General features: G+C 40.5%; 1 protein-coding gene across 2 annotated transcripts in view; it reads right to left on the reverse strand.

Annotated features, from left to right (window-relative positions):
* Window positions 1-626: 626 nt before the first annotated feature.
* TRPC3 (transient receptor potential cation channel subfamily C member 3) overlaps window positions 627-26,203 on the reverse strand; it is a 309,905-nt gene continuing 284,328 nt past the window's right edge. For both annotated transcript variants that reach the window (XM_073603492.1, XM_073603502.1), the window contains exons 9-12: window positions 20,767-20,976; window positions 8,465-8,548; window positions 8,153-8,228; window positions 627-4,256 (exon numbers count right to left, since the gene is read on the reverse strand). In XM_073603492.1, the coding sequence (XP_073459593.1) occupies window positions 4,114-4,256; window positions 8,153-8,228; window positions 8,465-8,548; window positions 20,767-20,976 (513 nt within the window). In that variant the 3' untranslated portion in view covers window positions 627-4,113. The remainder of the gene's footprint in view (window positions 4,257-8,152; window positions 8,229-8,464; window positions 8,549-20,766; window positions 20,977-26,203) is intronic.

Genomic DNA, 26,203 nt, shown 5'->3' on the forward strand with positions numbered 1-26,203 from the left:
ATTTAAAGTGTTTCCAAGAAAAAAAAAGTCAAATATTAAAGCTTGCCAGTCCTTAGATGTGGTGGCTGCATTAATAAAGTGAAAACACTCACTGTATTTGTGGAGGAGCAGCACTGTAAATCTAGACTGCTCTACTGATTTGGACTACAAACATTAAAAAGGAAAGTTTTTTCATTCTCATGTTCTTTTCATGTGCCACATCCCATACATACTGTAAACATAGAAAAAACTCTTGGACATACTGCCCAGACTATAAGGGGACTTTCAAAGTGCATGTACTGTATATCTCTGATAGGATCAAAGAATTCACAAACACAAATGATCATATAAAATCTATGAAACTTTATGTAAAATGCAATAAAATAAATACATTTTTATCATCTTTTCTCTGTAACATCCATAGTCATCTGCATATCCACCCATATACTGTATTATCATCATCATTATGTGTGTATATATAATATATAAATATATATTATGTGTGTATGTGTATGTATTATCCATGCTTTATTCCTCCAAACAGTAAGTTAATAATGATATCCACCACTAGATGTCACTAAGTATCCTATTTCAGGTGCTCGGGGTTAGCCACTTAGGTGTCCAAGAAGAGGAGATGTTCGAGGCCCACTTAAAGCGGGGGTCCACCTATCTATCGTTTTTTTTTTTTTTGAGTTCATTCACAAACTTTTCTTCTCAGCATTACATACTCACATATTGTGTGTAATATGTCCGCCTGTGTCAGATTTCGTCGGAAAGAATAACTTATATTATTCACTGCAGGCGGTTTCCATCTTCATTGTGGGCATTTGAAGCCCACAAGCATTTATTTCCTGGATGTGGTGTATGCTGTGCTCCCAGCATTCACCGCTCGTTCCCGCACATGCTCAGTGGCATCCTGGGAAGCCTGAGACTAGCTCCCAGGAGTCTGGGAGAGGCTAGAAACACGCCTACTCCCACGGGAGGAGAACCAGAAGTGCAAAGAAGAATAGAAAAATAAAAGGTAATTACGGCGATTTTAATTTTTTTAAACGGCATGTCAGCATCTAGGCAAGGAAGAGAATACATACAGATATTGTTCAAAATTTGGGTGGAACCCCGCTTTAAGGCTCATTCACACGTGTGTTGATTATGAAGAATGAAGTAATGCTCATTATTGCATCTATAGCATTAGTGTGTGTTTTTGAAGTGCTGAAAAAGCTTCAAGAATGCCTAATAAATGCCCATGAAAGTGTTGTGTTTCTTAGAAGTGATGTAGAGGAAATTATCTATTTTGAGGTGTGGTTAGGCTGTGGTGTAATAGCAGACATTTTTGTGAATTTTCTACAAGATGGATTTGTATACTTTGATCTCTTTGACACCTGGTTTGGTCCATCTCAACTTTGCTGATACAAGAAAGTTGGCTACTGGCAATAATTCTCAATGCCTCTGCTCCTGCCTGGCCCTGGAAGTATTGCTGGCTCACTCACTCACTGAAGCAAATGGTGTTACCATATGGCTGCTCTGTACAAACAGGAAGTGACTGGAGCTGCTCTGTCCTAGTTCTCTATTACATCCCGGTGCATTCTGGGATACAGGAACTACCACTTAGTCTCCTCAAGCACCCAGCTAACACTTTATAGATGTTTCACTAACATGCAATAAATGCTCTAGGAGCAGTTATGATGCATCACCATTGAGATTAATGGATGCCGCTTACAAGTGTCAGTGCCTCATGAAAGTGACATACTGCTTAATATTTAACACAACACAATGCTACCTCTCCTGTGTGTACTGCACTGTGTGGTGCCCATTGTAATATTCATGGCAGGGATTGAAGGATGGTTATGAGGCTTTAAAAATGCCGAATAAATGTTGCTTAAACGCATGGGGGTTGATTTACTAAAACTGGAAAGTGCAAAATCTGGTGCAGCTCTGATTAGAACCAATCAACTTCCAGGTTTTTTTGTCAATGCTTAATTGAACACATTGAAGTTAAGCCTTGTACACATGATCAGATTTTCAGACGTTTGTCAGTTTTTTGTTGCATGCTAGTCTCATGTTGAAAGTGAAGAGGTTACTTGAAAATTCTCGTATGACAGAATTCAACTTCAGAAGTGATGTAATGTGTTGAATAGTTTTGTATGTATTCTTTCATTTCTGAGCATGCGTAGTCTTGGATGAAAACTGTACTAATTAAACGACAATTGGACGTTGAGTTCACGTACGACAAAAAATTTATAGTCTGCACATCCAGCTTTTGTTGGACAAAAGAACGGAATCGGTTGTCGAAAGCAACATACTAACGATCCGAAAATCGGCAGATCGTTCGTTGGACAAGATGTACTTCCGATTTCCATATCGTGTGTACGGGCCTTAAGGGGCTGATTGGCTACCATGCACAGCTGCATCAGATTTTGCACTCCCCAGTTTTAGTATATCAACCCCTATGGTATTGAAGCACGTGTGAACAAGCCCTTAATGTCAAACGCTCCCAAGACAACACTCAGGGGTTGATTTACTAAAACTGGATAGTACAAAATCTGGTGCAGCTCTGAAAAGAAACCGATCAGCTTCCAGATTTTTTTCCCCAAAGCTTAATTGAACAATATAAAGCTAGAAGCTGATTGGCTACCAAGCTGTGCCATATTTTGCACTCCCCAGTTTTAGTAAATCGCCCCACAGTGCTTGTTAATAAAATGAACGGAATTCAAACTGGTCTGCTTATCTCTCTTTAGTGAGGGTATGCCTGCCTCTCCATCCAGTGAGTAATCATTATTACCTTACTTTCATTTGTGTTTGTGAATTCTTTGATCCTATCAGAGATATACTGTGCATGCACTTTGAAAGGCCCCTTATGGACTAGGGCAGTATGTCCAAGAGTTTTTTTTATCTTAGACAACAAACAATCCATCTTCATGTAATAAACGGGAGGGGGTGTTCTGTAGTTAACAGGCTGGAAATATTGTTTGAGATATCAGTTCGGTGCACAGGAAGTTACAAGGACACTGGATTTCTGTTGGGATCAACAGTTATGTTTTGATACTTGCCGAAAATGTACTTAGCTTAAAAGAAGAAAACTAATGTGGCTGACCTATCTTGTAACCTGTAATATATTAAATTTTTGTTCTTGAGTCCAGGTAAACTTTAAAGGAGAAGTATAGCCAAAGCCCGTTTAGCTGTACTTCTCCTATGGATCACAGAAGTGCAATTCGTTTTGCACTCCTGTGACCCATTTTCCTGGACGTACACGCTGCTCAGCCTCTCAGCGAGCCACTGAGAGCCTGAGCCGGCCACCGCACCCCCTCTACAGCCCAGTGCTCTAGTGAGCGAGGAGGGAGCAGAGCGGAGAGTGGTGACTGATAGTCTGGAGCTCTCTGCTCACGGAGCACTGAAAACTGAGTGATCAACAGTGTTTGATCGCTCAATTCTCAGTGTAGAGGCGCTGGGGGACACCTAGATAAGCATGAATCAAGAAAAAAAAACTCTCGCACACTACCTACTTGAAGATCAAATGAAAACCAAAGGCATCCAATTACCCTATCAAAAGCTTCCTTCAATTAGACATACAAAAGTAGATTTCTGTTAGGAGTGTTCATGTAGTTGATGTTCATTATTTGCCCCCTTTGCAATATCATAGATATTGTAGATGTGAACATATGATACAGTAACAGCATACATTGATAGATGGCTCATAAATAAATTGCTGCACACCTTTGCTAACAGTCCCAAAATGGAAAGGACTCTTATCTGAAACTTGGTCCAAAAGTGCTCATAGTTGAAGAAGACAGAGATTTTTTTTTTTGGGGACATGGCTTAATTTGTTTTTTTTTTACCCTAGGTATGGTAACAAATAATATATACACTGATAAGTGGTTAACATAATTAATGTAGTTATATGATTAAAATACTGGAAACCAGAATTACATTAATAAAACTCCATGATCTCTTATTAAAGCGTGGATAGAAATTGTCATAGCGAAGAACATTTGTTAAACCTAAATTTAAAATAATAAACATAGTTAAGGTATTATGTGCTATAAATCTACCAGACATTTTTCTTCAAGTATCGGATGCATTTCTTTTTTTGTTTATTGCCATTGTACGTGCTGTTGATAAATCTCCTTGGTCGATTATTCACTCGCACCTTGACATACCATGATTTAGCTTTTCACTTAATTTATGAATCAAGGTCGACAACTCTTCAGTGGCTTGTGATTTGTCTTCGAGGAGTTCATAACGGAGGCTGGAAATATCTTGTTTTATTTCTTTTAATTCACCTGGAAAGAGAACACAGAAGTTGTTGGTGTTTAGATTGCTGAGAAGGACATTTTTGTCTACTGAGGAAGTTTTCTTTTGTTTGCAGACTGCTTGCTTCTAACAGTATGGGATGTCATCACTTTCAACACAGTCAGCTTATATAACCAAACCCTTTTATTCAATAGAACGATATGTTTTTGTTCATTTGCTCTTCGACTGGTATGGTTGACTGATTTGAGGCAGGCAAAACCTAATAAACATTTCCAGGAAGCAGTGTTTTTATATATATCGTTGTGCCCAATTGGTGGCCCCTTTGCATTTATTGTGTGGTCCTCATCCCTCAACAGTCAAATATCAGTGTTTTCCATGCTTTGGTTTTTACTCAGCATGATTAGCATGTGACCTGGAATAGTATGAGGAGAAAAACTCCAAGACTTCCTTTGGGATATGTGTGATATTTGATATCACTAAGCCCTGAGAATGCCGCTCTCACTAATGACAAGTACCAGGACTGCACTGCACTTTACTGACCCTGCACTGTCAAAACCAGACAGAATTTTTTTTTTCATTATTGTCTATGGGCATTCCATTTAGTTCCATTATTCTCTATGGGCATTCCATCTCCCTGTTAAAGTCTATGGGCATCCCTTTCTGTCATTCCTTTTAATATGTCCCGAAAGAAAAATATTCATTTTACTGGCTTTGGCTTGTTTGATGGTTTACTTCTTTTACAGTTTGTATCTTTTTCTGTGCCATTCTCTTTCCTCTTTTTATATATTTTTCTGTGGTCTTTTATAATGGTTCTTGTTGTGCAGAATATCAAATGCGTGGAGGATAATTTCCAAGGGGATTTGTATGGTGCACAAAGTAGAAGCATTGATTTGTAAAGAGTCTGGATTGGCGATGATCTCTTGCAGTCTCATTAACTGTCCCCATTCTCTGGCTGCCTCTTGCAGCAAGTCTTCCCAGCACAATGTCAGAAGTCTCTAAAATTCTCTTGTAGCATTTCCTTAACCCCTTACCGACCAGCCCCGGTGTCCCTTTAACTAGTGTAGTACGCCTGGGTGTGGGACGTCTGGCTGATCATGTGAATGCTGTGATTGGCTGGGCTGGTACAGTGGTAATATAATCTGGAGTCAGTTCTACCAGCTCCTGATCATTACTAGAGACCAGGAGCTGTCTTTGGCAGCTTGGTCACTGTGCTGGGAGCTTGCAGTGAGGCCACTCTCTCAACAGAAACCTCTGCTGCCTTTAAATGCATATGTGTGGCATTTGAGCATTAAAGTGATTGTAAAGGATTCTTTTTTTTAAATAACAAACATCTCTATACTTACCTGCTCTGTGCAATTGAATTGCACAAAGTGGCCCGAACCTCCTCTCCTTGGGTTCCCCACCGGCGCTCCTGGCTCCTCCTCTCTCTTCAGTGCCTCCACATGAAGCTGCTTCCCATAGGAGCACTGGTGTGTTCGCTCCTGAGCCCCCCTGCCGAGTCCTGCATCAGTGTATGACCAGCTTAACATCTTAACGCTGGCACCTGCTTACTCTTTAAGAGGTTTCTGATGCCGAGAGGTGGGGGTGGGGTTTCTGATCATGTCATCGCCGTGATTGGCTGGCACAGTGGCCACATGATCGCAAAGCTCCCAATCACAAGTAGAGATGAAGAGCTTCCGTTAGCTGTGCTGGTAACTGTGCCAGGAGCATGCAGGGCATAGCAATGTTTACATTCTGGTACACATAATGCGGCCACTCGGAGTTAAGGCCCACCCACCGAGAAGGCGCATATATGCGTAACGCCAGCATGAAGAGGTTAAGTCTCCTCTCCAACTAAAAGTATAGAATCTCTAACTCTGTCCTGTAGTCTGCCCCCATCTTCAATCACTCCTGTAACATGTATACATTCTCTGATCATCTCCTGTAGTGTGTCTCTGACAGTCTTCTGTTGCATTACATATTATTGAATATTATCTGTGTTTCTTTGATATCAAGCATATACCTGAGGTCCCCTATATCTTGTAAATCGACTACCACTAATTGAAACTGCCCTCAACAAATTCCCATTACTGTTTGTGTGTGAATGAGGTCTTATTCACATGGGTGCTGTACAGTGTAAATCGGTGTTTTTGTTAATGTGGCTGGAGCTGTGTGCAGGCAGCCTATGCAGACACAGCAGCTGTGCGAACACAGCTGCAGGTCCTAATTTGACAGGTATGCAGGTGTGGGTGAGTGACCCCAAATGCACACTGTCTGTGTTTGGGGCCGTACACCTGTATCCACATGTCTGTTAAGGAGCTGCATGTAGGTTCTATAGCAGGTCAGAGCCAACACACAGGCACATGTCAGATTACTACACTTTTTATGCCCACAGGTGCAATTCTAATTTAAGATATAACAAAACATATACCTAAATAATAGATGAGTACTAAATAGACTTGTGCACAACGGAAAAATTTGTTTAGTTTTTTTCGTTCTGTTATATTCGTTATGTTACGTTAATAAGTTTTTGGATAATTCGTTATTATTCGTAGAGTGTCGATATTCGTTATACTGAATCTCGAATCATGTCTAATTCATTCGTTATATGCGCTATAATTTCGTTTGTATTCGTTAAAATTCGATATTTATGTATGTATATATATTCGTGATAATGATTCGTAGTTTGGAAAGTCGTTTGTTTATTGAATCTATTAACACACACAATGACAATATCTCTTCTCCTCTGCTCAAATACAATACAACACCCTTCTCACTCAGTTCTCAGGGATGCACTTTACCAGTAATCCAACCTCCAGCACAAAATTAATCAGCTGATTGGACTGTAAGATTTACTTTGAGTTGACCTTTTGTTTCATTGGATCTTTAACGAACTACCGAATCATGTCGAATTCATTTGTTATATCCATTATAATTTCTTTCGCATTAGTTGAAATTCGTTATTATTTTATTCAGACATTCGGATGCATCCGAATGTCCGAAAGATGCCACATTCATCCGAATTTCGATTTGTTACGAAACGGATTGCACAAGCCTAGTACTAAACCCCTCTCTGCAGACCAACAGGTAAGCTTAGGAATACAGGTACCCATGGGCTTGTTATAACTTCAAACTAAAGTGTCTCAATTTCAAAGACTTTGCAATATTCACATTATGCCCACGCAAATTGCATTTTACTATTTTTGAAAATACAAATTTTATATAGCATTTTTTATTTTGATATTATTTTCCAAACGACCATCAGGACTGTGCAGAATGCAAATGTCATTCTGAAGTCAACGTGAAACATCTGCCTTCAAGCAGGTGCCATTAAATATGTGTTATATAGAGGTTTACGCTATAGGGACATGTTTCACAGTGAAAGATTCTGTAGATTCTGTTGTTGCAACATCCTGCATTGGAGAAAAGTCAGACAGTTTTATTTTACATTCTAATTTATAGCTACATTTGGGGAAATATACATAAGAATTAAATGCATCTTGACAAAAATCCTATTATTTTTTGATTTACAATCCATAAACTTAGATATGCTGTTGCAAAACTAGATTTATGTGAATTGGTTAGTTGTAGTGGGTGAAGATGAATAAATCTCTAAAATCTGTTTTGTTCAGGTCCCATGACTACGTTCAGGTACAATGTAAAGAACGGACAGAAATAAAGGTATATTTGCCCTAGCAATACTGTGCATGCTCAAGTAGGCTATATGCAGGACAATTGCAGGATCTAACAGGACATTCCTAAACTGACGCCCAAAAGGACTATAAAAAGGAAAACAAATCACAGTATATTTTTTAAGCAAACTTTAGTAATATACCAGGCTAAAAGCTTGATAATATATCACCATTGAAAACAGGGGGAAAAATTGACACTTGTACTTTAATAACACTGTTACACGTATACAATGTTGCATTTTACTGAGCCTTACCTTCGTTTACTTCATCATTTTCTCTGTCCACCTGAGCTCTCAGCACATATCTTTTTATAAGTCTTTTCATTATTTGCTGTCAAAAAAAGTGACAAGAAGACACAAAGCATGAGTCCCTCTAGTGCTGTTGTCAGCATTGTTAGAATAGGTAGGGGCTTATTGAGCTCAATACATGTGAACATATAAACCATGTCAAATAAACCATTGTTTTAATCTCATACAAAGATAGAGATCACAGTAATATGTCACAAATCACAATTAACAAACGTTTTCACACTGACAGCTTTATTAAAACAATTAAGATTGACTCACTTGATAGCGTGTTGGCTGATGTAGAATACTATTGAAGCTGCGAGACTCAAATACTTTGGTGCTAGACTGGGAGAACAGATTGAGCTGTAAGGCAAGATGAATGATTTTAAGCAGAATTACATTTGATAAGGAGAATTCTAATACATACAGTAGACTATCCAGTGGCTGTGCTGAAACATTCAGAGTATCGTTTCTTTTAAGCATATTTGTATTTATCCTATATACTAAGAAAAGGAAATCAACAAGGAAATACTTTTCATTACTCATAGACAACAAGGGTAAAATATACTGCCAATAACACAAGAGAAAAATATATTTTTTTGTAATAAAGAGATTTAGTACTACTATGTAGTGATTGTCCTTCTCTGGTAAGTCTGCCCAATCTGTCCAATTTTCCTTAAACAATCTATATATGGATGCAGTACCCCCATAGACAAAGAAGCAAAAACAACTAATAAAAGGGCTATCCTACTGAGAGAAAGATTCTAGTTTGGTCATCGCAAAGGGTAAAGTAAAATGTGTAAATGATAATATTTTATAAATAGGGCTGAATCGATCAATTTTTTCAAAATGTACGCAAACAAAATATAAATCTTTAATCTGTAAGCCTGCATGTTTATGATAATTGAAAGCTGAATTCCAGCTGAAAATAAGATAAAAAGAAAAGACCATTAAAAGATACAATTACACAACTTGCTTAATTATTCAGCTAAATGCCCTCAGACTTTTGGCCAATTTCATTCAACCTACTTCATCTGAACCCAGGTCATCATGGACATGTCCCCACCCTGTGATTGGACAATAAAGGAGAAGCAGCACAGTGATGAGCTCATCTCTCTGTCACTATGCTTTGTATTTCTTTCAGGTTTTTTTTTTGCCATCCCTTGAACTGACTGGCTTCTTGTGCTGCTTCTTCCTCTTACATTCCAGCCCTTCTGTACAGGGACTGCAAAAGACTAATATCAGGTCAAATCCAGGTACTTACACAGCTTGAATTTAATCACTTAAGGACCGAGCCTCTTTTTGAGATGTGTTGTTTACAAGTAAAAAACATTTTTTTTTTAGCTAGAAAATTACTTAGAACCCCCAAACATTATACATTTTCTTTCTAATACCTTAGAGAATAACATGGCGGTCGTTGAAATACTTTCTGTCACACTGTATTTGTGCAGCGGTCTTACAAGCGCACTTTTTTTGGAAAATATACTCTTTTTAGAATTAAAAAATATTCCGCTGTGTAAGGCTTCAGTTCTTCTGACACTTCTTATATAACGGAGGGCGGGCCACCCGGTGACCCTCTGACGCATGGGGACTTCACGGGGACTTCCCTATGTATGGCTTTCCCCGTGTTGTCAGAGGGGGGCGGGGTCACCCGTTTACATAACTGGGTGACCCCGCCCCCTTCTGACAACACGGGGAAAGCCATGGGGAAGTCCCCGTGAAGTCACCGTGCATCAGCGGAGGAAGAAGAAGATGGAGAAGAAGAAGATGGAGGAAGAAGAAGAACACCGAAGGAAGACCAGAAGAAAGAAGATGGAAGAAGAAGCGGAAAGAAAAATGGAATTAATAAAGGACTTGTCAAAAACCTCTCTTGTGTTTTTTAACCTTTTTGACACTTTTTGTGTGAAATGGTAGTTACCAATTCACACAGGGGGGGCCGGGATCTGAGGATCCCCTTGTTAAAGGGGGCTTCCAGATTCCGATAAGCCCCCCCGCCCGTAGACCCCCACAACCACCGGGCAAGGGTTGTGGGGATGAGGCCCTTCTCCCCATCAGCATGGGGACATGGTACTTTGGGGGGCTACCCCAAAGCACCCTCCCAATGTTGAGGGCACGTGGCCTGGTACGGTTCAGGAGGGGGGGCGCTCTCTCATCCCCCCTCTTTTCCTGCAGCCTGCCAGGTCGCATGCTCGGATAAGGGTCTGCCATGGATTTTTGGGGGGACCCCACACCATTTTTTTTTGGCGTGGGGTTCCCCTTAATATCCATACCAGACCTGAAGGGCCTGGTATGGAATTTAGGGGGACCCCCACGCATTTTTAAAAAAATTTTGGTTCGGTGTTCCCCTGTGGGGAAATTCCATGTTGTTTTTATCAATGAACTTTTATGTGTATTGCCGGACCAACAATTCATTATAGCCGTCGCTAGCGATAGTAGTTTTACATGACTTTTTTTCCTTTAGAAATGTAATTTTGCTGTCAGACTGTTCTAAACATGGGAAACATGTGCCCCTTTACAGGCATACTATAGACACCCCCCAGGTACGAAATTTAAAGGAATATTACACTTTTATTGTTTCACTTTAAGCATTATTAAAATCACTGCTCCCGAAAAAACATCAGTTTTTAAAACTTCTTTTTGCATTGATACATGTCCCCTGGTGCAGGACCCAGGTCCCCAAACACTTTTTACAACAATAACTTGCATATAAGCCTTTAAAATGAGCACTTTTGATTATTCATGTTCGTGCCCAATAGACTTTCACGGTGCTCACATGTTCGAACAAATTTTTTGGCTGTTCGCATGTTCTGAACCGGGGGGGTTCAACTCTTCCCTAGTAAAGATCCGATCGCCTCCGCCGCTGCCGACGGATCCGTTAAGCAGCGGAGGGCACCAGAGCGCCGCTGGGGGGGACCCTCACCCGCCGCCGATAAAAGTGATCTTGCGCCGCAGAGACCACTCTTATCAGAAACCGGACTGCCGGCCGAACATGAGGATACCGGGGTTATGGCAGCTAGCTGCTGCCATAGCAACGATATCCACCATCAAATTAAGGACGTATATCGGCGTGCGTTGGTCTGGAAGTGGTTAAAAATCACATTTGACAATGTATTAATGATTACAGAGCTGCATTTATTTGTGTCTTATATATCTACCCAGACTTCTGAGTTAAGACTGGCTATTCAGATTCTTGTATAATACGAGTTATAGCATTTTTTTCTTTTTTTGGGAGAAAACAGGATATCTTTTGATTTTGAGTCTTGCACCATCAAAACTTGAAAAACACTTGATATGTTACACAGCTATTTTTAGTTTGCCAACTAAAACCATTAAATGAAAATGGAAAAAAGGCATTTCCAAAAACAATTGTCTCAAAGTAAACCTGTGCTTTGTCCATGCAGGATAAGGCAACAGGTTATTTTAATGCCAGCCTCACAAGCTGCACATACTTGCGGACATCCCCATCCTGCTTGATGACTGCTGGGAACAAAAAGAGGAAGGCCTCACAAGTGCCAAATTATGAATTGAAGCTTACACAGGGCTGAGGAATCTCTTCTCGCCCTGGAATAAAGTGGAGCACATTATCTGCTTCCCTATACCTAGAAGTACTGGGTATGGGGAAGCATTTTTTAACCAGTTGCCGACCGCCTCACGACGATATACGTCGGCAGAATGGCACGGGCAGGCAGAATCACGTACCCCGGTGCCCGAGGCGGTCGGCATTTCCCCCCCGGCGATCGGAGGTGAGGGGGAGGCCATCCATTCGTGGCCCCCCCTCCCGATCGCTCCCAGCCAATGGAATCATTCCTCTGCTACTGTATAGTAAACAGCAGCAGAGGAAATGATGTCATCTCTCCTCGGCTCGGTATTTTCCGTTCCAGCGCCGAGGAGAGAAGACATCCGAGTGAGTGCACAACACACACACAGTAGAACATGCCAGGCATACATTACACCCCCCTTTACCCCCCGATCCCCCCCGATCACCCCCTAATCACCGCCCCGTCACACTGACACCAAGCAGTTTTTTTTTTTGATTACTGCATTGGTGTCAGTTTGTGACAGTTAGTGTGGTAGGGCAGTTAGTGTTAGGCCCCCTTTAGGTCTAGGGTACCCCCCTAACCCCCCTAATAAAGTTTTAACCCATTGATCACCCCCCGTCGCCAGTGTCACTAAGCGATCGTTTTTCTGATCGCTGTATTAGTGTCACTGGTGACACTAGTTAGGGAGGTAAATATATAGGTTCGCCATCAGCGTTTTATAGCGTCAGGGACCCCCATATACTATCTAGTAAATGTTTTAACCCCCTGATTGCCCCCTAGTTAACCCTTTCACCAGTGATCACCGTATAACTGTTACGGGTGACGCTGGTTAGTTAGTTTATTTTTTATAGTGTCAGGGCACCCGCCGAATAAAGGTTTAGCCCCCTGATCGCCCGGCAGTGATATGCGTTGCCCCAGGCAGCGTCAGGTTAGCGCCAGTATCGCTATCACCCACGCACGCAGCATATGCCTCCCTTAGTGGTATAGTATCTGAACGGATCAATGTCTGATCCGATCAGATCTATGCTAGCGTACCCAGCAGTTTGGGGTTCCCAAAAACGCAGTGTTAGGGGGATCAGCACAGATACCTGCTAGCACCTGCGTTTTGCCCCTCCTCCCAGCCCAGCCCAGCCCACCCAAGTGCAGTATCGATCACTGTCACTTACAAAACACTAAACGCATAACTGCAGCGTTCACAGAGTCAGGCCTGATCCCTGCGATCGCTAACAGGTTTTTTTTGTAGCGTTTTGGTGGACTGGCAAGCACCAGCCCCAGGCAGCGTCAGGTTAGCGCCAGTACCGCTAACACCCACGCACGCACCACCGTACACCTCCCTTAGTGGTATAGTATCTGAACGGATCAATATCTGATCCGATCAGATCTATACTAGCGTCCCCAGCAGTTTAGGGTTCCCCAAAACACAGTGTTAGTGGGATCAGCCCAGATACCTGCTAGCACCTGCGTTTTGCCCCTCCACCCGGCCCAGCCCAGCCCACCTAAGTGCAGTATCGATCGATCACTGTCACTTACAAAACACTAAACACACATAACTGCAGTGTTCGCAGAGTCAGGCCTGATCCCTGCGATCGCTAACAGTTTTTTTTTGGTAGCGTTTTGGTGAACTGGCAAGCACCAGCCCCAAGCAGCGTCAGGTTAGCGCCAGTAGTGCTAACACCCACGCACACACCGTACACCTCCCTTAGTGGTATAGTATCTGAACGGATCAATATCTGATCCGATCAGATCTATACTAGCGTCCCCAGCAGTTTAGGGTTCCCAAAAACGCAGTGTTAGCGGGATCAGCCCAGATACCTGCTAGCACCTGCGTTTTGCCCCTCCGCCCGGCCCAGCCCAGCCCAGCCCACCCAAGTGCAGTATCGATCGATCATTGTCACTTACAAAACACTAAACACATAACTGCAGCGTTCGCAGAGTCAGGCCTGATCCCTGCGATCGCTAACAGTTTTTTTGGTAGCGTTTTGGTGAACTGGCAAGCACCAGCGGCCTAGTACACCCCGGTCGTAGTCAAACTAGCACTGCAGTAACACTTGGTGACATGGCGAGTCCCATAAGTGCAGTTCAAGCTGGTGAGGTTGCAAGTAGTGTCCCGCTGCCACCAAAAAGAAGACAAACACAGGCCCGTCGTGCCCATAATGCCCTTCCTGCTGCATTCGCCAATCCTAATAATTGGGAACCCACCACTTCTGCAGCGCCCGCACTCTCCCCATTCACATCCCCAACCAAATGCAGTCGGCTGCATGAGAGGCATTTTCTTTATGTCCTCCCGAGTACCCCTACCCAACGAACCCCCCCAAAAAAGATGTCGTGTCTGTAGCAAGCGCGGATATAGGTGTGACACCCGCTATTATTGTCCCTCCTGTCCTGACAATCCTGGTCTTTGCATTGGTGAATGTTTTGAACGCTACCATACACTAGTTGAGTATTAGCGTACAGCATTGCACATACTAGGCACACTAACACAGGGTCTCCCAAGATGCCATCGCATTTTGAGAGACCCGAACCTGGAACCGGTTACAGTTATAAAAGTTACAGTTACAAAAAAAAGTGTAAAAAAAAAAAAAACACAAAAAAAATATATATAAAAAAAAAAAAAAGTCGTTTTATTGTTCTCTCTCTCTATTCTCTCTCTATTGTTCTGCTTTTTTTTATGTATTCTATTCTGCAATGTTTTATTGTTATTATGTTTTCTCACGTGTGCTTTTCAGGTATGCAATTTTTTATACTTTACCGTTTACTGTGTTTTATTGTTAACCATTTTTTTGTCTTCAGGTACGCCATTCACGGGATAGTGAGTATTTTGCAGACCTCGCTTTTTGTCACAAAGTTTTGCAAATTGAAAAAAGAAAAAAAAATGTTTTTCTTGTCTTTCTTCATTTTCAAAAACAAATGAGAGCTGCAAAATACTCACCATGCCTCTCAGCAAATAGCTTGGGGTGTCTACTTTCCAAAATGGGGTCATTTGGGGGGGTTTGTGCCACCTGGGCATTCCATGGCCTCCGAAACTGTAATAGGCAGTGAAGAGTGAAATCAAAAATTTACGCCCTTAGAAATCCTGAAGGCGGTGATTGGTTTTCGGGGTCCCGTCCGCAGCTAGGCTCCCAAAAAGTCTCACACATGTGGTATCTCCATACTCAGGAGAAGCAGCTAAATGTATTTTGGGGTGCAATTCCACATATGCCCATGGCCTGTGTGAGCAATATATCATTTAGTGACAACTTTGTGCAAAAAAAAAAAAAATTTGTCACTTTCCCGCAACTTTTGTCAAAATATAAAATATTCCATGGACTCAACATGCCTCTCAGCAAATAGCTTGGGGTGTCTACTTTCCACAATGGGGTCATTTTGGGGGGTTTTGTGCCATCTGGGCATTTTATGGCCTTCAAAACTGTGATAGGTAGTGAGGAGTGAAATAAAAAATTTACGCCCTTAGAAATCCTGAAGGCAGTGATTGGTTTTCGGGGCCCCGTACGCGGCTAGGCTCCCAAAAAGTCCCACACATGTGGTATCCCCGTACTCAGGAGAAGCAGCTGAATGTATTTTGGGTGCAATTCCACATATGCCCATGGCCTGTGTGAGCAATATATCATTTAGTGACAACTTTTTGTAATCTTTTTTTTTGTTTTTTTTGTCATTATTCAATCACTTGGGACAAAAAAATTAATATTCAATGGGCCCAACATGCCTCTGAGCAATTTCCTTGGGGTGTCTTCTTTCCAAAATGGGGTCATTTGGGGGGGTTTTGTACTGCCCTGCCATTTTAGCACCTCAAGAAATGACATAGGCAGTCATAAACTAAAAGCTGTGTAAATTCCAGAAAATGTACCCTAGTTTGTAGACGCTATAACTTTTGCGCAAACCAATAAATATACACTTATTGACATTTTTTTTAACAAAAAGGAGAAAACATCATTTTTTTTCAAAGTTTTCGGCCTTTTTCCGCTTTTAGCGCAAAAAATAAAAACCGCAGAGGTGATCAAATACCATCAAAAGAAAGCTCTATGTGTGGGAAGAAAAGAAGAAAAGGGCGCAAATTTTGTTTGGGTACAGCATTGCATGATTGCGCAATTAGCAGTTAAAACGACGCAGTGCCAAATTGTAAAAAGTGCTCTGGTCAGGAAGGGGGTAAATCCTTCCGGGGCTGAAGTGGTTAACAATTTAAGGTTTCTCACTCCTATGGTGGAACTGGTGCAGGAAAGTATCTCCAACAAAGTTACTGGTAATAATAACTACATATTTTTGTAGAGTGAGGAAAAGTTGAAATCTGCTATGAAGTATGACACATTCCACCACTTGGGCTTGGTGGCAGAGATGTGACTAAGCCTTGTGGGAGGGGCAAAATACATCAGAGGAGGACAGTCTATGACTGAGACTATTGTGTTCCCTGAGTCCATGTCCAACTTTCAATAAAGTTTTTAAAGATGATGTCAGAGCTCCACCGTCCTTTCTCGTGCAAGCATGTAAAAGTTTATGAAAATTCAAATCTTTTGAAAACTAAAAAATATAATATCCTGTTCTCCTGACACGGGTAACAGCTCAGACCTCATCTTGTTAACCTCAGCCTGAGAGAGCAGAGAGGTGTTCAATGGTTAAGAGGATCTTAAGAACATTTAAAATTAGTATCAGCTTACACATCAGTGTATACTCAGAAAAGCAGTGAAAAAGTAAAAAAGTACAGTAACCCAAAACAACCAATAACTTTTTCTGTTTACTGTGCTCAAAGAAAGATCATCTCTGATGCGATATTCTGGCTTACTGCCATACCTTTGCTCTGTAATAAATGGTGAATGCAGAAAGACTAGCCCTATTCCAATCTGTTTGCTGACTCCAGTGCAAGACATGTAAAATCCAAAATTATTTCAGCAGACAATGCATGAAGTTGTTTGGCTCAGAATCTGAATTATTTGTTGTATTAAAGCCAAACATATATAAAATAATAACCATATTAATTAAGACAGTATACAAAGTAGAATAAAGTATATAGTAACCAAACTAACATTTTCAACTAGTGATCCTGCTAGTAATACACTTCCCGTCCTAGGGGGGAATGATCACCCAAGGAATAAAACACCACAACTTTTGTGAAATCTTTTGGTTTTTTTTTGCTTTGTTTGACCAACATAGTATTCAATATCCACAGTGTTTTTCTTTTAAAATTACATTCAATTATGATGGGATTGTAGACAGAATGACCTGGACATAAATAATAAACACGACACCAAGCTAAGATATTTTTTTAATATTATACTAATCAATCAAACCATTAGAATTATATTATCCTATTATTATTTTTTTTGGTAAATATTTTGGCCACGGCTATTATCATTGGTTTATTTTAATACCATATAACTTAAGTAAAAATTTATACCAGCATTAATACATATAACATCTTTTCTAAAACACCCAGCTCAGCCACTCAAGCTGAAATAAACTTCAATACTTAACTTTTTATATTTTATTTTTTTAACAACTGTCCCAGCTCAGCCACTCTGACTAAAGCCGAATATAATTTTTTACTTTATTATTATATAAAGTCGCGACGAAAAAAAGGGGGGGGGGGGGGGGTTGGGTGGGAAGCTCTGCTGGATGTTTCTCCCTCAGGCCACTGGCCACAAACCCTGTGAGGAAGCCCTTTTTATAGGGGATCCCTGAGGTTCCAGAAGCTTCCATGGGGTCGTGTAATCTTTTTTAACCAATAAAAACAGGAACCCCAAAACTAGAAAATTCCAGTTTTGACAGCTAGCCTAGTTGACCTATAATAAACCCATCCACTGATTTAATCAGCGGGGGGGGGGGCTTGAAACTGTCCCTGTTACGATTCCATAAGGAAAAGGGGGGCCTTAAAACAGGCTTACCCTCCTTTTCCCTGTATTGTTGGATTTCAGGGTTCACTCAACCAAGCTAGAAAAAGAACAAACTGATGAACAAGCTTCTCGAGATATTATCCTAATAGTCCTTTCTTGACATTCTGCACAAAGAAAGAATATCATAGGAAAGAAGTTAGCTCAGCCAACTGCTCTAGTAGACCCTGCTAGCTCACCTGAACAGGGCAGACACAGGCATGCACACTGTTTTTGAAGTTTGGCTATTATTATTGTATTTAATTGTATTATAACTGTGTTGTCTAACTTTTATATTGTAAAGCTCTGCGTAAACTGTTGGTCCTCAATAATTAATATTGAGGGCAGTTACATTCTATAAATACCTGGTTTATGTATTACAATTTTTTTTTTTTTTTTATTAGACAAGGTCTTTTTTGAAATAACATAAAATCATACAGTCTAAGAACAGTACAATTTCAAAGAGTCCACTCTCACAAGCATACAATTACAGTGAATCTTTCAAATTCACACACAGAATACAGTATACATGCATGAAGTAGGAAGAAATACAAGTAACATGCCAAGCTCACATTATCGTCAAAATGAAATAAACAGAGAATATTAGGGGCAACCCCTTCCCCACACCGTTAAACCTGAGACATATCTACAGTAACCTGACATATAGTACTTTAGAGCAATAGTCCACCCAGCACCAGGTCAACCGAGGCCAGACCTAGAGTAGCCTGCCAGTCTCCCCTTACTTGGTATATCAGTTTTTCATAACGTAACATAACGTGTTGTACCCAGAAGCTGAAGCCACATCTGTGGTGTAGGGGGAATTTGGGAGATCCAGTGTAGCAATAGTAGCCTACATGGCTGACAAAGCCCCCATAGGCTGCTTCTCTAATGTACACATCCAATATCACTTCTCAAGAATATCCAGGACACAATGCTTAAGGTCTATGGGAATATTAGTCTGGAAAGCATTATTAACTGTGGTAGCAATAGTGTCTTACCCCTGAGGAAGACACGTGATCGGTCGTCACATGTAGGGGAGGGGCTAGGATGGTGGAGGAGACAGTCACTTGCTCTCTGAGCTAGCTGCTGATTCACACCAGCCTGCAAACCATTTGGAGAGGATTTTAACCAGTTGCCAACTGGCCCATAGCCAAATGACGGCTGCAGGGCAGTTGGATAACTCTGGGATCACGTCATATGACGTGATTCCAGAAAACTGCTCCCGCGCGCCCCCTGGGGCGCGCACACGGGAACATCCCATATTTTTTATATTTCTTTAACTGTGCACTTGCTTGACAACAAGCATTTAATTTATATATTTTTGCACCATTTATATTGTTTTTTTGGGAATTCAAGTTGCTCTAACATTCACTCACGCATTGCCAACGTCAATTATATATATTTTTTCACCTGAGTGAGTGATATATCACATAGCGCTGCATTTGTTTATTTTTAATATAGTACAATGTCCCCTGAGAGGTATCTTTTAGCATAAGCACTAGGTAAAGGTCCCTGCGTAAGCAGCTGTAAAGGGGCAGTCTTTAGTCCTAACTCTTTACTGGCTAGAATTGGGGCCCAGTTGTACCATTGGTGCACATGAGTACAGTCCCAGTCACACCTGCATGCAGAAAAAAAGGCTACTAGGTGACTGTATGGTCAGTTCCTAAAGGGCTCAGTCTTTTTTATTAGCAGCAGATAGTAAAACCCCACAACAGCAGCTCACCTGTCCTAGTGATATTGCAACTCAACATTCAGTCACACACAATGATTAGTCCACTCTCTGCTCTGCACCCAGGTGAATCTGTCTGTTGGCACCCCTGATCTCAGCATTCCAGATTCAGCTCAGATTGCTAATATGCAGCAGTGGTGGTGCACACCTGGATGTCGTTGTGCACTCTCTGGGCTTCCTCATGGCAGGAGAAAGCCTTCTCCTGTACAGCTTGGGAACATGCAGCTTTTTCTGCTCCTCCTGGCAATCTCCTCTCTAGGGAATGTAGTTCAAAAGCTCTTGATTACACGGTAGAGTCTCTCCTCAGGACTACAGTTCCCACAGTGCATTGCTGCCTGACTCAATCTATTAAATTCTTCCTGCCCAATCCCTCCCTACTTTTTCTGAAATAGCTGTTAACAGGTTCAGCACCACAGGGCAGCGGCTATAGAGAGCAGCTGCAGCCAGCGTTTCTTTCAAACTTCATTCTTAGCCATGCACCTGGTCGACATTTGTATCTTGTATTTATGGAAAGGCTGTATAGGTCAAGGGCTAGGTTTGCAAGATATCAGGGACAAGCAGGTGATATTTATATATCTTGTTATTATTTTTTAGTATAAGACTATAACAATAAGTTTAGTTTGGAGACTATGTTAATTCCATTTTAATTTTGCAAAGGCTATAGCCACAAAGATCCATGGGCTTGCAACTGCACTGAAAGGTTGCTTGTGGATGAATTTCACTGAATCCTTCACTGAAACCCATTGACAGGCTTAGCACAGAGCATTCTCTGCTTGCCAGGAACTGGGACCTGCACAATGACCTTCTTCTCCACCAGGTGTAACTTAAATTTCGACAGAGTGCTTAGGGGTATCGACTTCATTTTTAACGTAAAACTCAAGGCAAGCAGTTGAAATACACAAAAACTGTTCTACAAGCCAAAAAAATGTTTAATTATGCTTAGCCAGCCTTGTGATCCATCAGGCAAGCCTTTCAGCCTCTACTGCAGCTGGAGTATAGCCTATTAAAAAACATACCCCTAGGCGGATGCTAACTGGACAATGAAGCAACAACATTACACCGAAGAAACGGCTTTTTTATGTGTCCTGCAGCAGATTCGGACTAGTCCCTAGTGCTAGTCTCCGTCTCCCAGACTGACTGTTGCCATTTAGTGAGATACAGGAATTTACTCCAAACTAGTATTACATTGACTATTGCCTGTTGAGCCCACATTCATGTAATCTTTTGGGGAGTATATTTTTTATGACACACAAGTGCTTTAAGTGCTGTCTTTAGGTCTGCCTAGAGTACATATTTAAATGCTAGACTAGCATCACATTAGCTAAACGATGCATATTTGTCTAAATAAAATAAACAAGATGCCATCTTCCATTAGTGTCCCAACCCATTAAACATATTTATACCAAATATGTATTTGACATTACAACAGTGTTTCAAAAATTGGTAAACCTTTACCCTGGATTTGGAGTCACCCATCCCTATTTCAATGTCTTTCTGTAGTTTTTTTGTCCTGCACTTGCAAAAATTGATGGTCCTTAAGATTAGGTACACAAAGGACTTTGGACTTGGCACAACGCTGAATGGGGGCGGAAGGGTCTTCCCATCATCAAAATAAGACAACCATAATTTTGATCGAGCAAATTTCCATTCCACATCACTATCATCCTGGACATAGTAGAAAGAGAAACAAAAAATATTGTACACATTGGCTTCATAGGCATATAACATTCTAAAGTCTTTTAACATTCAAATATTTTTCATTTTCATCATTTAGGACCTGTCTAATTCAAGGAATTAATTGGATCTGTATTATAGGTATACTGCTTATTGTTTTCATTATGTTAGGTTGAATAATACTGGCATGCAGCAGTTTTAGTACAATGCAAAAAAAGATTTGTAAAAGTGATCCACAAAAAAAAAAAAAAATGTTTTTGGTGGATTGGCCCTGTAAGTGTATGATACAATGGGAAGGTTACAAATTAGGAGCAGTATTGCCTAACACTCCATCTGCATCTTTAGTGAAGTTTCTTTCTATTCTTTGCAGTGCAAAGCCTTTCTCTCAGTTCATTCTTTAGCTGATAAATGCATATGGTGTTTGTTACTGATGAGTTGCAGCAAAGCAGGCAGAAATGTCTTCAGTGATCCATGATGGAAGCTAGAGCATGGCTGAGGTGATGTAAATGTTGTTTTCCTTTTGCAAGCTTCTAATACAAGATTTACAGTACAGAAGGACTAGGCATAAATCTTTCCAGAGGAAATCACCTTTTTTTTTTTTTTTCATTTTACTGCAGTCATTGAAATGCGATAAAATTTATAGCTTTGACCAGTTATGTCATCTAATCTATGTCTGCAAGAGGACCCAACTTAGTAAAAGAGCCTTAAAATATAAATGAGACAAGCCTTTAGAGCAAATCCTGAACTGACTGGGTATTATTTGATGAGGACTTTAATTTTATTATTTATAAAATATTGATCACACTCAAGAACTCATCAAGTCACATTCCCCTGACAGCTGCTTTCGCACCCATGGAAATACTATTACTAGTATAGGTCGTGGGAATTGTGAAGTTCTTTTTTGGGTGTTCATTATTCATATATAAATTTACTACCCGAACCCTGCATAAGTGGTACAATTTCAGTTATTAAATGATTGTTTTATAATCATTTCAGAAAAACGTCAAGGGCCTTTACTATATTTTCCAGCTTTTTATCTTAAGCACATGTGACTCATGTTATCTCCATCTGTGGTCACCAAATAAAACTAAAGCTCATGATAACAGATGTCACTTCAGGAAGAATTCCTTCTTAAAAATGCCCTGTTAACAGTAGCAAAGTGAAGTGATAACAGTGACACACAGGGTACAAATGAGTCCAGTAGGTCTTTATTAGCATCAGAAGATGTCATAAAGCATACAATGCATGTAGGTAGGGTGCAGGATGGTGCAGCTGCAATAATTCACACTGTCAAGTGCAATGGAAAACTTGTATAGAAATAGCACAGCAACAGTTCACAACAAACTCGGAGGGAAAGCTGTCCAACCAGGTGCACTCACAGTTTCCAGTAATGTGAAGGGAGCAAGTATCTGCTAGATTGACATAATCTGAAAGAGTGCGGCCTGGCTGCATTGTATACTTTATGACATCTGCTGATGCTAATAAAGACCTACTGGGCTCACTTGGAATTTTTGTGACTCTCTGTTGGAATACATTATTCATGTATTTTGTGCAACAACTACATCAGCCAGTAGATGGCAGTGTTTATAAGTTTTTAACTGCATCTATGGTTAAATCCTATGTCTTTTCTCTGTATAATAAAGTTCCTATTCCTGCTTCCAGTTAAGCAGCAAAGCCCCATGTAGACTGTGTACTGTCTGTCTGTTCTGTAGGGCTATATACTGTACAGAATTTCTAACAGGTTATGGGCTCAGACATAACCCAGACACCCAGAGAAAAGCTGAGAACCCAGTGCAAGATACAGCAATAAAAAAGACTGCAAAAGAATAACAGAAAATTGCCAGCAACACGGCTACAACAAAGCTTTCATCTGCAAATCTGACAAACCAGAACTACCAGTCTTGGACATTCAAAATGCTTTAAAATGCTTCTAATAAAAGAAGGTATGTGGAAATGTATAAATGATGTCAGGCCAGAACACCCTTCAGTTTAGTGGATAGAGATAGATAGAGACCAAAAACCTCAGAACACAATTTCTCTTAGCATAGAAGATGATCAAATCACACATATATGTAAGTGTGAAACTGTTAAAGAAATGTGGGAAGGAGTACAAAAAGTACATGAAAGAGCTAATCTCAGCAATAAACTGTATTTGATACCAAACCAAGGTAATGAATGGCCAGGATATGCAGGATTACATAAGGCACACCTTGGAAATGGTTGAACACCTGAGAGTTATATTAGAAGAAATAAAAGATTTTCATGTTGCAGCACTATTACTCAGTGGTTTACCAGAAAGTTATAAAATGCTTGTCACAGCACTTGATACATGTCCAGATTATGAACTGACATTGGAATATGTTAAGGGCAAGCTTGCGGATGAATATAAGCATAAAACAGAAAGCATTAACACTGATGATGCTTCTGTCACAGTGTCTGCTTTAAAGACAAAAATAGGAATTAAAACAGTAACATGCAACAAGAAACACGTGAATGCTTTGTGTGCAAGAAACAAGGTAATTTAAAAGCAGATTGCGGAATCTGGAAAGCTACAATGCAAAAACAAACTAAACTACAAAAGGCCAAACGTGTGAAGGAAGAAACTGATTTTGCTTCCTCATAATCTTTCCTCACTGATTTTGCTTCCTCTGGGTTGCACCTCATCTTTGCATGCATGGTGTGTGGATTCAGGAGCTACGAGTCACGTAACAAAGTAACAAATGACAGAAATGTCTTTATTCACCTTGACCAGAGTAAAACAGAAAATATCACCACTGCTAATGGGCAAATATTGGAATCAGAAGGAATAGGAGACGTTTTTCTTTACTGTCCTATTTCCCAGAGTGTCACCAGAAAGATATCTGTGAAAAATTTTCTCTATGTTCCTGCTCTTGAAATGTATTTTTTTGTCAGTGAAGAAGCTCACAAAACAAGGCATTGTAGTGACCTTCCTAAGATGACAGTTGTGCTATCACAAATGGGGATATCTTACTTGCAAAGGCTAAAATTACAGACGAACTGTATTAGCTGAACTGCAAAGGGGTGGTTAATACTGCCAAGGGGGAAAAAACATTCAAATTACATTCACACATGCCGCAGACGACTTGGGCACAGAAGTCCTGACATAATAAATAAAAACTGAGAATGACTATGCAAGTGGAATAAAAGTTAGTCCATGTGATCAAACAGTGAAATGCACTAGCTGTATAAAAGGAAAAATTACAAAAAAGCCTTTCCAAAGCAGAGTAACAGCAGAGCTAAGAAACCTATGGACTGAATTCAGATCTTTGTGGTCCAATGGAATAATTGACTCCAGGAAAGAAGAGGTATTTCCTCACTTTTATGGATGATTCGCCAAGTATACTACACTATATCTGTTACACAATAAAGTGAAGTACCAGAGAAACTTGAACAGAATTTGGCTTGAGTAAGCAACAAATTCGGCAAAATGGCAAATGTATTGCACACAGACAATGGAACTGAATATACAGGTGATAACACGCAGGCGATTCTCAGAAAGAATGGCATAATATTTCAAACTACTGTACCATACAAGCCAGAACAAAATGGGGTTGCAGAAAGAATGAATCCTACTCCTATGTGACAGTGGAAGAACCATGGTGTTTGATGCAGATATGCCAACCACATACTGGGGGTGGCAATTATGACAGGCTTTGAATTTGAACCAAAATTTTTGAAAGCAAAGCCTATGTGCACATCCCAAAAGAAAAACGTACAAAATTGGATACATGTGCAAAGGAAGGTGTACTTGTGGGGTACAGTAAATTTTAAAAGGGATAGAGAATTCTACACCAAGTCAGAAACAAGGTAATCATCAGTAGAACTGTAATTGTTGATGAAGCTTCAGTGTGTTCAAAATTTCATAAATGAACACAAACGCTTCAAGCTGATGGAAATTCCACATCAGTGTCACATAAAGATAAGCAACAAAGTCACAACTGAGATAGGAATTAACACAGTTAAATCCAAACACTGTAAAAGAAGAAACCAGGCCAAAAAAAGCTTCAATCAGGAAATCCACTAGAAACAATAAAGGCATCCTAGCCAAACGTCTGTCCTAAGTTGCTCGTGTAGCATTCAAACCATAGCCAGATTCATGGGATGGGATGCAAAGGCTTCCAACTCATGAGTGGATCACAGCATTTGAGAAAACCGCTTACAAGAAACAGATTTATAGAACTGAGATCTGAAATGGGACTAATATAAGGAGTGGTTGTTGAGCGGGGGTGCTGGAATACATTGTTCATGTATTTTGTGCAACAACTACATCAGCCAGTAGATGGTCATAAGTTTTTAGCTGCATCTATACCTAAACTCTATGTCTTTTCTCTGTATAATAATGTTCCTGTTCCTGATTCCAGTTAAGCAGCAAAGCCCATGTTGACTGTGCACTGTCTGTCTGTTCTGTAAAACTATATACAGAATTTCTAACATACTCTCATCCTTTGATTACTTTTAATGTTTCCACAGACCCATCTGGGGACAGTGGCATTCCTAAGCGCTATACTCCCCTATATTTTGGAAAACCATTCCTCTCAAACCTGACAGCAACTGACCTAACTAAGGTCCAGTGTTCCACCAACAGCTTTTTCCCTAAATATGCCACCTGACTCAGCATGTCTGGTGCTGCCATCCCTTCTACCGTCACTATTCCCCACACCTTATATTTGCCAACAAGTCTTCATAAACATAACAGAAATAGTGTGGTGATACAGACTAATCAAAGCATTGGTTCCCTGGCATATACAGGGTCATATGTTAGAAGGAAACCTGGTTAGAATTTTAAGTTATGCCTCCCTTTTTTGGGCTCATCCTGTGACATTTCAAGCTTTTCTCAGGGAAGCTATGGCCCTAACTAATCCTTTATAACGTACTTTACCAGTCAGAATACAGAGCACATGCTCCTTGTAATGACATGGGCATTTGAGATGTAGATAAATCTATAGAGGCAAAAGTGTCTGATGGACCTGGTCATAGGCTAGAAGAAGCTCTATCACAAAAAATAATTTAACTGATTTTGTTGAACATGCTTGAGTTTCATTGTGGATTCCATGCAGAAGTAATTTTCATTTAGATTGCAGTGTGTGCGGAAATCTTGCCTCATTTCCTAGATGCTCACCCTCACTGCATGCTAATGTCAATAGGTTTACAATGAGCAGTAGGGATGAGCTCGATGTTCGAGTCGAACATCGGGTGT

The sequence above is a fragment of the Aquarana catesbeiana genome, linkage group LG01 (genome assembly GCF_042186555.1).
Source record: "Aquarana catesbeiana isolate 2022-GZ linkage group LG01, ASM4218655v1, whole genome shotgun sequence".
Taxonomy (NCBI): Eukaryota; Metazoa; Chordata; class Amphibia; order Anura; family Ranidae; genus Aquarana; species Aquarana catesbeiana.